Raw genomic sequence first — 13018 nt, forward strand, 5'->3', positions numbered from 1 at the left:
CCCGATGGCCCTTTCTTGCACCCGAGGCGCAACCCTCCATGTGAATGGGGGGTCCTCAGAGCTGTAGAATGAAGACTGGTCTTTCAGCCTCTGCCTGTTCACCCAGATGTCTGGGTTCCACTGTCCCGAAAGGCAAACACACTTCGGCCATCTCTTCTGCCCCATCCCACAGACCGAGGAAGGTGTGCGTGCTGATCCTGTCCCGCCACCAGCAGTGCCCTCAGGTGGCCCAGGGATGCCCCCACGACGTGTGTGGGCGTGTCTCACAGCACCGCCTCCTCCCCCACGCCCGGCCCGTGCGTTCTAAGAGCCTGCTGGTTTCTTTCCACTGAGGCTTACTCACCAGACCCCTGCACACACTCACGCACGCCGTCCTCCCAACAGCCACTGCGGGGGAGCCCATGAACCCCGTCTCACAGATGAAGACGAGGCACAGAGAGGTCAGCTCATGTCGGGGACACGCCCTCAGGGCGGTGCAGGCACAGGCCAGGCACCTGAGGACTCCTCTCAATGACCTGCTCCTGCTGCTCTACCGTAACCGGCTCAGGCTCTGCTTTTCTCCCAGCTGTGCGTCCTCACGGACACCTGACGGCCTCGCCTGGCCACCCACGAGCCGCCATATGGCCAACGGGGCTGGGAGAGGGGTGTCCACCCGCCCCGGCCATGGTCACCTTCTTGCTGAGCTGCTGGTTCTCCTTCTCCAGCTCCCCGCACTTGAGGCTGCTCTCCTCCAGCGCCAGGGAGGTGTCCCGCAGCCCCTGGACGGTGCTCTGCAGGCTCTGGTTCTCCTTCTCCAGCTTCAGGATGCGGCTGGAGGCGCACTCGTTCAGCTCAAACACAAAGGACTTCCTGGAGGCTGAAACACAGAGCCGAGTCAGGCCGGGGCTCCCGGCCCCTCCACTTCCACCATCTGCCTCCAACTCTGAGATGGGGCCGTCAGGTCCCCACGGCCTGGGTCGGGCACCCATGGGTCGCCTGGGGGCCCCTCCGCTTCACGTGGTGCTGTCAGTGCCCCAGGGTTCCTCAGGCACTTAGGGTCCCTCCACTGGCTCAGCTGGGGCTGTTTGAGCTTAAGAGGAAAGCAAATTACAATAAAGAAGCCAAAGCAGATGTTAAAGACTGTTCACTGCTGGAACCCAGCTTTGACCAGGCAGCTAACCCGACCCTACAACTCAAGGATCTCAGAGGCTAAGAGGGATGGTCAACAGGGCGACAGTTTCTGTGCCCAGCTCTGAGAGTAGTGGGAGTCTGGGCAGCTCAGCAGGAGGAATACGATAATCGGCTAGTTATGTCTGCCACAGGTGGCAGAAGCCTCCATGGATACGTATGCCCAGTACTCGCCATCCCTGGAAAAGGTCCTGTGGATAGAGATTTCATTTTGTAATTTCACAATTGTGTTGGGAAAAAAAAAGAGACAATATATGTAAATTGCTTTAAAAATTCTAAGTGAGAAGAAAATATAAGCTAAAGATAGAAATAAAGGCAGATTATCCACTCGGCTTTCCAACAGCTCAAATGCAAATGGCGAAGGAGGCACAGACCTGAGAGTCGGGAATGGGGAGTGTTAGCCCCTTCATGCCACCAGCAGGTGTGTGACCTCAGGTAAGTCATGGGGCCTTTGGGGGAGAAAAAGGAACACATGCGAAAGCCTCAAAAGAAGGGGTCGGGGTTGTCGTGCCCTCTCCTGTCTCATCAGTGCCACAGACTCAGCTCTGGGAGCCCTTTTGAGCGGCTCATAGGGCTATGCCCCCACCTGCTGCTTATTCATCCCCCGGGGGCAGGGCTTTCACAGTGAGCACATCAAGCGGGAGACAGATGTGTGCATTCAGACCCTCTGGGCGATCAAAAGGACTGGAAGGCATCTGCCACCCCTGAGGTCCCACCTATGCACCAAGGACAGCAGTTCAGACCCAACAAGCCTGAATGTCCCCAAGACCCCAAGCAGCAATAGGCAGCAGAGCCGTGGAGGTGGACGGAGTGTCCGTGGCCCTGACCCAGTCCCAGTGCTGACGCACAGAAACACACACGCTCTCAACACATGAAATGCTCTCAACAAATGACACAAACCTCAACTCAAACGCCCCTATTCAGAGCCTGTGATCATTCGGATGGTACCTTGGCAGCATTCATGGAAAAAAGAACATGTTTTTAATTGGGGTGAAATACACGTAATGTAAAATTCACCAAGTGTACAGTTCTGTGGCATGAGCTACATTCCCACTTGTTGTGCAGCCATCAGCACTATCCACCTCCAGACTTTATCACCCCGAACTGAAACTCTGCACTCATGGGGAATCCTGCCTAAGGCTCTACAGGTTAAACAACAGAACTGACCACAGGCTTCCCTTCCTCGTCCATAAAAGCCAGTGCCTCAGACTCTCACGATGATGTAATAATTCACTTCAGAGCGCTACGCTGTTAGTACCTCAGGCAACCAGAGTAATGGGACAGATTTTAATACGACAGTGGCAATAAGAACAGCTGCCCTTTATCGGTGCCCTCGGGCCAGGCACGGAATCATGCTTCATTGTCTCCCCTGTGGGCAGCTTCATCATCCCCATCTTGCAGGTAAGGAGACTGAGGTCTAAGAGAGGTCACCCAGCTAACACGTGGAGGAGCCAGGACTTAAGCCGGGTCTTCCTGACTCAAGAAGCCACCACACCACACACGCAAAAGTGCATTCAAGCTCTGCCTGCATCATGCCTTCATTCAAACCAGCGTTCCTTAGCTCCCAGATAAGCACCAGGAGTTGGAACCCAAGAATAAATGTTGCTTTTTGACCTGAAAGGGCCCACACTACTGGGTAGTCTGAAGGGGCGAGGCTTTCAGAGCCCATAGGCCATCCGGGTCTCTAACAGAAACACTCTCATTTGGCCCAAGACTGTCCCAGGCAGGCTGTACTACCTCTCTGTTCCGCCAGGGGGCAGCAGTCCTTCCCGGTGGATGTGCACTCCTCCCAGGACAGGGAACCAGGGTGATCCAGGTCCCAGCACAGTGCACAGGCCCCAGAGCCCAGATACAGCCAACTTCCCTCACAGGTTAGTAGTTTAATGAACTGATTTTAGGTTTGGAACCGATGGGACCCCTCGAAGAGAAGACATCCCCAGCTGCTTTCAACAACCTTTCCATTATTCTTGAGGACAGTTATTGGAATTAAAAAAGCAACCCCCAAACCACCCAAAGGCCCTACCCCGCTCCATACACCGCTAAGTAAACAACTCGCACTACCAGCGGCACGTGTGCTATTTTTGAACACAGGAACTGGCCATTGTTTGCCGAGAGCGCTGACGCTTCCTGCCGCTGTGCTTTCTGCTGCCCCACCCACGTCTCCCTGGCCGGCTGGCACTTCGCCTGCCTGTGCGGGGCCAGCGGTGCAAGTGCAGGAGGGTGAGGGAGAGGCGTGGGGCCTGTGGGAAGCAGCCGCGAAGCAGCCCCACCCAGGGAGACAAGGAACAGACTGCCTCCCTCTTGCACAATTATGCAGATGAATGGAGGCAAGCAGGCCCCCAGCACATTTAGAGCGGAGATCAGTGACCCCTGGGGACGTTTCCTGCCATCCAGAGCTTTTAACTATCCCTAGATCGGCCTACGATGTCCTCCGGGTGTCAGCGTGCTGTAACCTGGAAGCTCCTGGGACTGTCCATCTGGGAACCGGGAAACCGGGCAACATTTAATTTGTGTTTCACATCCTGACACCGAGGCTGCCAGACCCCTCATCTTCTCCTTGGGGAGAACGGCAATGAAACGGTTCCAAATGGCACTTGAAGGAAATCCTATTTCCTGGGGGTGAATGGATGGCCTGACACGGAAGATTTAGCGCCAAGGGCTCCATTCCCTGGGTGAGGAGGCGGCCACAGCCAGACCGGCTCCCGGGCCCCAGGCGCCACCCACCGTCGGACAGGTCTGCGTTCTTGGACAGCTGCTCCAGCTCCCAGCCGAGGTGGGCCGATTCGTTCATGCTCTGCTTCTGTGCAATCTCGAGAACCATGTTTTCCTCCAGCAGCTCCTCAATCCGCTTCTTGTCCGCGTCCCGGTCCTAGCGCAAGAAGAGGGAAGGCATGAGGACGTGGCCAGGTGACTCCCCAGGACTGGCCTTGGCCCCCTGGGCATCCACCCCCATCCTCTGAGAATGAGAGGCCTCCAGGCACCTGCCCGTTTCCTGCACGGAAAGGGCCCAGCTGTGAGGTTACAGCCCCTGAAAGGTACCCTGACTGGCAACCTGGGTGACAAGGAGAGACCTAAGGTCTAACTGATGGAAGTCAGAACACAGCGACTTACAGCCCAGGGCGTTAAAGCCAAGTACCACGGTGACGGGCGGCTTCGTGGCTCTAGGTCAGGCCTGATGGGCTGTGAGAAGCCTGTAAAGTAACTCATGAATCGCAGCTCAACCCACGCCATAAGCACAGTGGGGACCCTTCTTGTAAATGACACACATGTACGCTCATCCTTACAGAAAAGCAACAGCACAGTGGTCACCTCCTGTCTGGGGGTGCTAAGTGGTGCCCAGCCCAGTCCGCTGAGCCTCGAGAGCTACTCTCTACAGTCAGTGAGTTATTGTGTCAGCAGTGGCTCCAAACCCAGGGACTGAAACATCGGAGGAGGGCCCAGCATAAACCTGAAACTGCCCCAATCTCTGCAGACAGGTCTGTGGGACAACAGCTTGCAATACCAGTTCCAGGTCGTGAAGCTTCGATTTCAGCTGCAGGTTCTCCTTCTCCAGTTCGTGAACTTTATCGCCCCGGGCCCGAGCGGCAGTCAGCTGTTCCTCCAACATGGCCTTGGTTTCAATTAATATGATATTATCTTCTCTCAGCTCCTGGGCAGCAAAATCATATATGGGAACCATCAGATAAAGGCACCTGACTCATGACGACAGGGTTCTGAGACCAAAACTCTTCTGGCCTCGGAACCAAAACCAACAATCCAGGGATAAGGCTGCAGCCACGAGAGTTCTGTCTGCACTTTGAGCATCTCCTCCTTTTCGCCTGGGTCAGGCCGCACGGACTCTCTACCAGAAGGGAAAAAAAACCCCTGAGTGAAAAAAACACTGAACTCGGGAAGCTGACACCTCCTCCGGGAGTACGGCCTGCGGCCACCGTGCAACGGCCTCTGACACCCATCACCTCGTCTGGTTAGACGAGCGACTCCACTGACATATCGCCGAGCCCCCGTTTCTTTAACAAGGAAGGGGTGGGGCTGAGTCTGGCCGGGGCTCCGGGCTGAGCCTCATGCTCTCAATGCGACATTCATTCCAGGGATCAGGGTCCCAGGAAAAAAGAGCTATTCAGACAAGGTTTCGCTCAACGCACAGCTCGCATCTGGACATTTTACCCACGTACTCTCGGAAAAACAAGTTCTCCGTGGTTCCCCGGAAACGGGGAGCTTTTTGAGACAGTTTCCTCATCAACATGGGAACCCCGCAAACAAGCACCTCGGCCTCCCGCGCGTCGGGCACGTGCTGGGTGTGGCACGAGACGGCGGTTCCCCTGCAGAGGCCGTCCCGTGCGCACAGCCCAGCCCAGGCGAGGGATTCAGATCCTTTGCCTCATCGCTGCCCCGCACCCAGTTAGGGGGCTTTTGGGTTCTCTGTTCCCCGAAGGCCCTCAGCCCTGGCCGGCAGCCGGGTGGCGGAGCCTCCCCGAATGCCTTCAGCTCGCGAACACACACCTGGGAACATGTGCGTTTCTCCCGGGGCGGGGGACAGGGGGTGTGCCAGGCCCGTCCCGCCCGCTCGCTCGAGGATTCTAACAACGGGGAGTAGGGCTGGGCTCCTGACTCTCCTCCAAGTTCACTCGCCCTGCACGGGCCAGGACCCAAGGTTCCCGGTGGAGGGCAAACCGCACACCTTCTGGTCAGTGGACGGGGCTGTGGTCAAAACCCCAGCAGCCGTGAAGGGTTTGGTCATTAAAACTCAAAATGCACCCGGGCGCCCCCTCTCTGCTGGGGACGACTGTGTGGGCACTCGCTGTCCCTGCCCCACTCACTCTTCACAAGAGCCCTGAGGGGGAGGCAGAAACAGCGACTCCTTAACAGATGAAGAGGCTGATTTGGGTGAGGTAAGGAATGAGCCCAAAGTCACAAAGCCAGCAAGGGGTGAAGCTGGGACTCGAACCTGAGCCAGAGAGCTCCAGACCTGTGTTCTCTCCACTGCCCTCAGGCTGCCTGCAACCCATCCTCAAGGGGCCCATGCAGACAAGAGGTCCCGGCTACAAATAACAACGTGAGCCACAGAGAACAGAGGAGTTTTCAAGCAGGAAGAAGACCGGGTCTTCCCTCTCTGGCCACCATCCCCACTGTTCTTACTTGGCCAGCAGCATTGCCCAGTATCACCATACACTCAGGCCCCAGAGCTCCCACAGCACAGACCACCCTTTCATCCTCACAACCAACTCCTACTCAACCTCCAAAACCCAGCCTGAATTGCGCCCTCTGAGAAGTGCTTGCATTTTCCCTCTGTCCCACTTGCTAAGTCAGGTACTTGGGTTCCCAGAGTGCCCTGGGAGCACTCTTTGATGCAACCTCGAGCTGGCCCGGCCTCCGACCCCAGACTGTGAGCTCCTTGAGGCTGACTATTCTACTTCTGCTCTTGTGGGCCTCACTGAAGTGTTCACTGAACACCTGTCAGCTGAATCACAGGTAGCATGTAAGGCAGGCTCTGAGGCCTCAGAGATTTCCACCAGGCAGGGATGGACAGTGGCGACCAGAGGCAGAATACAACGCAAAATAAGATGACTTTCAACTGCTGCTCAAAAATGTCTTAGGTTTCTGGGGTGTTCAACCTCCACCATATCTTAGGCAACAGAAACAGCCAGCTCTGCACACCCCACACCTCAGAAGTGAGAAGCTGCATCCGCAAGAAATTAAGCCCCAGCTCACAGCAGGCCCAGGGCTCAGCCTAGAAGGACAGCCCGAAGCCAGCCTGCCCCTGCGGGCCTGACCCCAGCTGAACCAGGTGGCTATTTAAAGGTCTGACCCAGCCCAGCAAACAGCTGAGGCCACATTTCTAAAGTCACAGGCCAGGCCCAATGGCCAGTCCCCAAACAGCTCGAGAGCTGCCCCTGTTCTCTGCAAGGTGACTGGGAACATGGGTTGACACTTCAGTCCCGGGCCTGCCACATGCACTACCAGCCGTGGGACCCGAAGCAAGCACGTGCCCCCCAACCGTGGCTCCCTCCTTCCTATGCTGGGCATGATAATCAGGCTGGGGTGGGATCAGATGCGGTAATGCATGTGAACTAGCCGGTGCATGGAGGCCGAGGCCCATTGTCACCAGCTCATCTCATCCCCATGAGATGCTGTTCACTGCACCACCACACAACGGGCAAACACTAGTTTCCGGGGGTGCGTCCTGCCCCCACAAAAGCACCAAACACCAGGAGGTAGGGTGGAATCAAAGAAACCAGCTCCTGTCCACTGCACTTGGACCACCGCACCCAATGGGTCCCTGAGGTGTCCGAGGAACAGAAAGGCAGCCCTGCAGTGTCCTCAGGTGCAGGGAGACCCCGGCCACTCCACTCAGGGCCGGCAGACCTCCCACTCCCACAGGCAGGATCGCCACTCGCTAATGTCTGCCTGCCCATCAGGTTCTGCTGCAGCCTCTCAGGCTTCACGGAGGCCCTGCCTGTTTTTAAACTTCCCCTGATGCGAGCAGCGTGGTGTGGACTGAACCACACACCAAGCATCGAGTCTGTCCTTGCTCTGACTTCTTAGTGTGCTGAATTTTATCCAAACTCCTTGGAAGTTACGAGGAAACACAGAGCCCCAAGTGGAAACGGGAGGTTGGAGGTGGGGGGTCCTCCCTGCTCAAGGTGATCTTAGGGCCCTGCTTTTTTTTTTAGGGCCACACCCGCAGCACATGAAAGTTCCTGGGCTAGGGATCAAGTCAGAGCTGCATCTGCGACCTACGCTGCAGCTCTGCCAGCTCAGAAGCTTGGGGAGAGCACTCTGGAATACCGATAACATCATTCCTGCAGGCACTAGCATAACACCAAGCAAGCAACGACGGAGAAGGCCAGCCCTGCAGTGGCCTGCCTGGGCCAGGGACAGGCGGGCTCTGGAGGATGGAGAGACCTGGGGCTGGGGGAGGGGGAGGGCACAGGTGGAGGAAGAATGGAGCCTCAAGGCTGACCCAGCTCTGGCTCGAGGACCTCGGTGGGTGGGAGGATGGCGAGTCCAGCCTAGAGACCGCGCGGGCGGGAGGGAGGGGACCGACCGTGGATTTGGACATGCTGACCCTGAGCTGGGCTGAGGTCTGCGGCATGGGGGAGACCCGGCCCGAGGCGGAGACCTGAGCTGAAGGTGGCAGGAGGCAGAGAAGATAAGGTGGAGAAAGGCCAGGTGGGAGGGCAGAGCAAGGTGGGCCCCGGAGGATGAAGTCAGGGGCTCAGGAGAGCCAGCGAGAGAGGAGAGGAGGGCAGCGGTGTCGTGGCCACAGGGAAGGTGGGCAAGTGCCCGCTGGGCCTGGCACCGGCATCGTGGGCCGTGATTCTCAAGCCTGGTTTCAGGTGAGTGGAGGTGGAGCCGATCTGGGGTGGGGTGGATCTGGGTTAGAAGGTGAGGAAACCAAGGACATGGCTGCTGTTCTCCTTTCACAGGGGCCTGGAGAGGGACGAGGGAGTGGGGAGGGGTGCTGGGGGGGGAGCGGCGAGGGTTTTGTTTTAATTAAAGGTGGGAGCATCTTGACGAACCCGAGGATCTGCCTCACATCCATGTATCCTGGGTCCCCGCCCCTGCTGAAAAGGACAAAGCTGTAGTTTCTGACTCAGGAACCGCACTCTGGTGGGGAGCGGGGCTTGGTCAGAGGCCCCGTCTCCCAGGCCTGGGTGGGCAGGGCAGACCAAACCCACAGCCCATGTCCCCGCTTGAACTTGGGCACCTCGGGGCGGGGGGCGGGGGGTGGGGTGGTCATGAGAATGAGATGGGTGTGCGTGTGCACCACCCCAGGACTCCCCATTAAGCCAGCTCCTGACGCCTTGCCAACGACCCAGCAGTCACTGCAGGGACTGGCTCCAGGGGTCCCCATCTCTGTGGAGGGGGGGCCTGGCTCGTATCAGCTCCTTGGGAACATGTGCCATGCGATGCCAGGTCACAAGGGTCTCAGAGATGCACAGACCACTCATCTTTATCCAGATGGGGACGAGACTTGTCCAGCAGGCAGCAGCTAGGGGTGGCAGTCAGCGCTGTGCCCTGCTACGTCTCTGCCTCTCAGACCACGGTTTCTCTCAGAGTCAGCACGGACCAGGAAGCCCTAAAATCTCCGAGAGGAGTGGAAACAGGCCCACCGCGTCGTCACCCTGCTCAGGACGCAAATGGCACTTACACATCTGTCCTTGCTATTGGGAATTTCAGCCAATAACAAAACACACGGCGACAGGAATCGCCCAGGCAATCGTTCTGCCACTGTCCTCCTCCCACTTGGCCCTCGTGGGAGCAAGCCCCGTGCCCTGACAGCAGTAGGGTGTGACAGCTCTGTGCAAAGGCACGTCAAGGACCACCCCGGGCATCCACCCCACACGGCCCACTCTACCTAGGGTGCCCACACCACTCTCCTTTCCCTGCTTTTTTTGTTTGTTTGTTTTTAGAGCTGCACCTGCGGCATATGGAAGTTCCCAGGTGAGCAGCTGGAGCTGCAGCTGCCGGCCTACGCCACAGCCAGAGCCGCAGCAATGCTGGATCCGAGCTGCATCTGCAACCTAGCTAGAGCTTGCAGCAACGCCAGATCCTTAACCCACTGAGCAAGGCCAGGGATCAAACCTGCATCCTCACAGATGACATCCTGGGTTCTTAACCTGCTGAGCCAACATTGGGAACTCTCTCCTCTGCCTGTTTTAATCCTTATGTAAATCAGGCTAGAACCCACACAAAAGCCGCCAGAAGTTTAAAAACAAAACATGGAAATTTGTGTTCCATATTATTCTTACCAAAATTAACCTTGCCTTCCCCCGAACCCCTTTATCTCTTTCTCCCGCGTGGCCCTAACACACTCTCCCTTTGTGATGTGCAGCTGTTTCTCAGCGGCGAGACTGGACAGGCTCTGGGGCAGGGCACCGGGGCCGCCTGTCACTCCCCTGAACCAGGAGGCTCGCCCTCTGCAAGGTGCTGTCCACAAATGTGGGCCGGCTTGAGAATATGGTCACGCTCCTGGCCATGCTTGAGAATGTGGTCTGCTCTGCTGCCTGTCCCCATTCCAGAGGAGACGCAAGTTCATGCTTCCTCCCCATCCCCCCCGAGACCACAAGTGTTCTCATCCCTGAGCAACGGCTTTTTACTCAACTTGTGCGGTGATTACCAGGTGCCACCTATGTGCCAGGCCCTGGGCGCGCCGTCAGATGAGACCCAGGCCCTGTCCTCAGAGCTCCGGGTCCACACAAAGCCTCTGGCCACGCAGGGCAGATGGCGGGTCTGCAGACGGCTTGCAAGGCCGCTGTACCAGCTCCGATCCAAGAAGGAAGGCACAAGCGCTCCTTTTCTCTGCTGCTCTCGGAGCCCGGATGCTACGGGCATCCGAGAAGGGCACAGTGCTTCCTCTCTGCGGTGACCTGGACTCTCTGACCAGGCCCACCTCACCAGCCAGCCTCCAGTGCAAAATATCCACAGCCCCGTGTGTGTCACTGGCTGCCCCCAAGGACACGTTCCACACAGACAGAAAGGGTGGGACTACTTCTTGCAATGAACGAAAAGAATGCAGAATTTAAGGTGTTACTAACCTCATGGCAATGTCACTCTGAAAATCAGCAATCAACAGTAAAATACTGCTGTTCCCTTAAGAAGCAGGAAATTTAAGCCCAAGGAAAAAGAGTTCCCATGCAAAACTGCCCTAGAAGTCAAGAAGCACCCTGATGCAGGGAGCAAGGCCCATTTGTGTCTGGACCCCCTGCTCCTGATGCAGGGTGTGGCCCCATGCAGGTGCTCGGTCCCTGTGTCTGCGTGACTGAGTGAGGCGGCTAGGACAAAGCCAGGAATGAGCAGAGACTGGGACTGGACCCTGAAACCCATGCCCTCTGCAGACGGTGCAGGGGCGAGATGTGGGGCCCCCTCCATCCGTGATCCCACTCTGGGGCGGCATGAGGTCCCCGAGTGCAGGAGGGGCTGCTGAGCGGCGCTCTGGGGAAATTCCTGCATGACTGTCCCTGACTCTCCCAATGGTGGCATTTCCAGACAAGGTCTGAAAGCCCCACAGCACACCCGCGTCCTGGAACCTGTCTGTGCCGGGATGGATGCCTCTGGAATTCAGCAGGGCCAGTGAACCATCTCTAGGACAAAGCCGAGAGCTGGCTCCCACCCCACCCTCGCTCGGCACCCAGGCAGGGGAGTAGGGGGAGTGGCACGTCACCAACATTCCTCAGAAAACAGACGCTCCCTGAGCAGGTCTGAGGAACCAGCAGGGCCTGGACCGCAGCCTTTCCCAAGCTGCCTCCACCTGGCTTGGGGCCCCAGGGCCCACCTACAGCCAGAGAGCACGTTGGGGCCCAACAGCCTGCCCGTGGCACACGTGCTGGCGGGGAGAGGGCGACCCTGTGCTCCCCAGAGCTGCGTTCGGTCCCCTCAAAAGTCTCCTAGGTGGCGAGGAGAGACCTGGGGACTGTTTCCTACCATCAACGCGGCCTCTCAGTTAAGCGCTGACATCCTGACCTCAGCCAGCTCATTAAAACACCCCCGAACCCCGAGATTGGTAACGGCGGCAAAATTCCTCACTTCTCAGCAAAGAGGATCCAGGGATAGTCGGGGCGGGCTGTCAGCACAACAGAGACCCCACCTGGGTCCTGGTCTCTGTCCCCCCTCCAGCCTCAACACCCCCTCCACCGCCGCCGCAACTACCCACAACCTCAGTACCAGCAGAGGGTCCGCCGGTGGCACGGGCCCAGCCCCCAGATCTTTTACCTCCTTCATCGTAAAAAGCTCCTAAGGTAGTACAATTCTATTTTATGGACGAGGAAGCGGGTCTTGGCAAGATTTAGCCATAGGAACTACAAGAAGTCCAAAAAAAGAAGACAGGTGAATAGAAAAGGTCATCGCTGTGGCATCAAGCGGGAGAAGGAAAAATCCGGAAAGAACTGAGAACTCTTCATCGCCGACCGCACTCCTGCCCTCGCCCGTCTGACACCAGGAGGTGGAGGGGCGGCAGAGGAGCAGACAGGCTGCGGGGAAATCTCACAGCTCCTCGGCCCCAACCCGCCAAGGACGGAGCAGCGAGGGGGCAGGTGCTGCTGAGGAAGGGTCTGGAGAGGCGTCTGGGAGCCCCGCCAGCCTCGCCCCACCGGAGGCTGGGCGCTCACCTCCATGCGGGCCTTGTAGAAGTCCACGTCGTGCAGCTTCTCCCGGCAGCGCACCAGCTCCATCTCCAGCCTCTCCACGCGGTTCGCCTTCTCCCTCAGGGAATCCAGCTCATCGCGATAGGCGCGAGCAGACCGCGCGTCAGCTGCCAGCTGGATGTTCTGGGAGATGGGCAAAGACAGGGCAGCCTAGCCTGGGGGTCCTCCCCCGGGAGGGAAGAGAAGGCCACGCCTCTGACGTGCAGCCTTTCCAGGACATCTCGGTGGTGGAGGGGTGGCAGGTGCAGGCCGCTGCCTGGGGTCCCCACGTGCTGTCACTAAGAAACACTCCCCCCCGCACACTCGCTGCCCCAGTCATCCTCGGACAACTGCTCTCAGGCCCTGTTCCTTTGAGCAGGAAGAAAACGGCCTTTGCTGGAAGCTCCCGTGTTGCATACCTGAACCCCTGGGCCAGGTTACTGGGGCGTCCCAGCCCCCCCGCCCCCTGGACACAGATGCAACACACACATGTGCACAGACACACACGCACACTCCATCCTGCTCACCTCCTGCTTGACTTTCTGCAGCTCCAGCACCAGCTGATCCACCTCATGCCTGGTGTCCACAAGCTGCTCTGTCTTCTCCTCCCTGTGGTGGGAGGAAGTCTGGTGAGAGGGCCCATTGGGCCAGGTCTGGAACAACCCCCCGCTCCCCCCCCCCCCACCCCCCGCGAGGCCCCAGTAGGGAAAGGAAAGAGAACTGGGCAT

General features: G+C 58.1%; 1 protein-coding gene across 13 annotated transcripts in view; it reads right to left on the reverse strand.

The window, feature by feature from the left end:
• Window positions 1-13018, reverse strand: part of CCDC88C (coiled-coil domain containing 88C) — a 129047-nt gene that overhangs the window by 44286 nt on the left and 71743 nt on the right. For 11 of the 13 annotated variants that reach the window (XR_014811290.1, XM_084970006.1, XM_084970005.1 and 8 more), the window contains 5 exons: window positions 12818-12899; window positions 12276-12434; window positions 4670-4816; window positions 3892-4036; window positions 672-856 (listed from right to left, as the gene is read on the reverse strand). Coding sequence is in view for 10 of the 13 variants with exons in the window: in XM_084970006.1 (XP_084826132.1) it covers window positions 672-856; window positions 3892-4036; window positions 4670-4816; window positions 12276-12434; window positions 12818-12899 (718 nt within the window). In the remaining 3 variants the exon portion in view is untranslated. Of the gene's footprint in view, window positions 1-671; window positions 857-2067; window positions 4037-4669; window positions 4817-12275; window positions 12435-12817; window positions 12900-13018 lie in introns of all 13 variants that reach the window. The other 2 variants (XM_084970012.1, XM_084970013.1) reach the window with 1 other exon arrangement.

The sequence above is a fragment of the Sus scrofa genome, chromosome 7, assembly GCF_054392235.1.
Source record: "Sus scrofa isolate SSC_HxYL_T2T_F1_AM1 chromosome 7, Sscrofa_HxYL_maternal_Yorkshire_Landrace_v2.0, whole genome shotgun sequence".
In the NCBI taxonomy this organism is placed as follows: Eukaryota; Metazoa; Chordata; class Mammalia; order Artiodactyla; family Suidae; genus Sus; species Sus scrofa.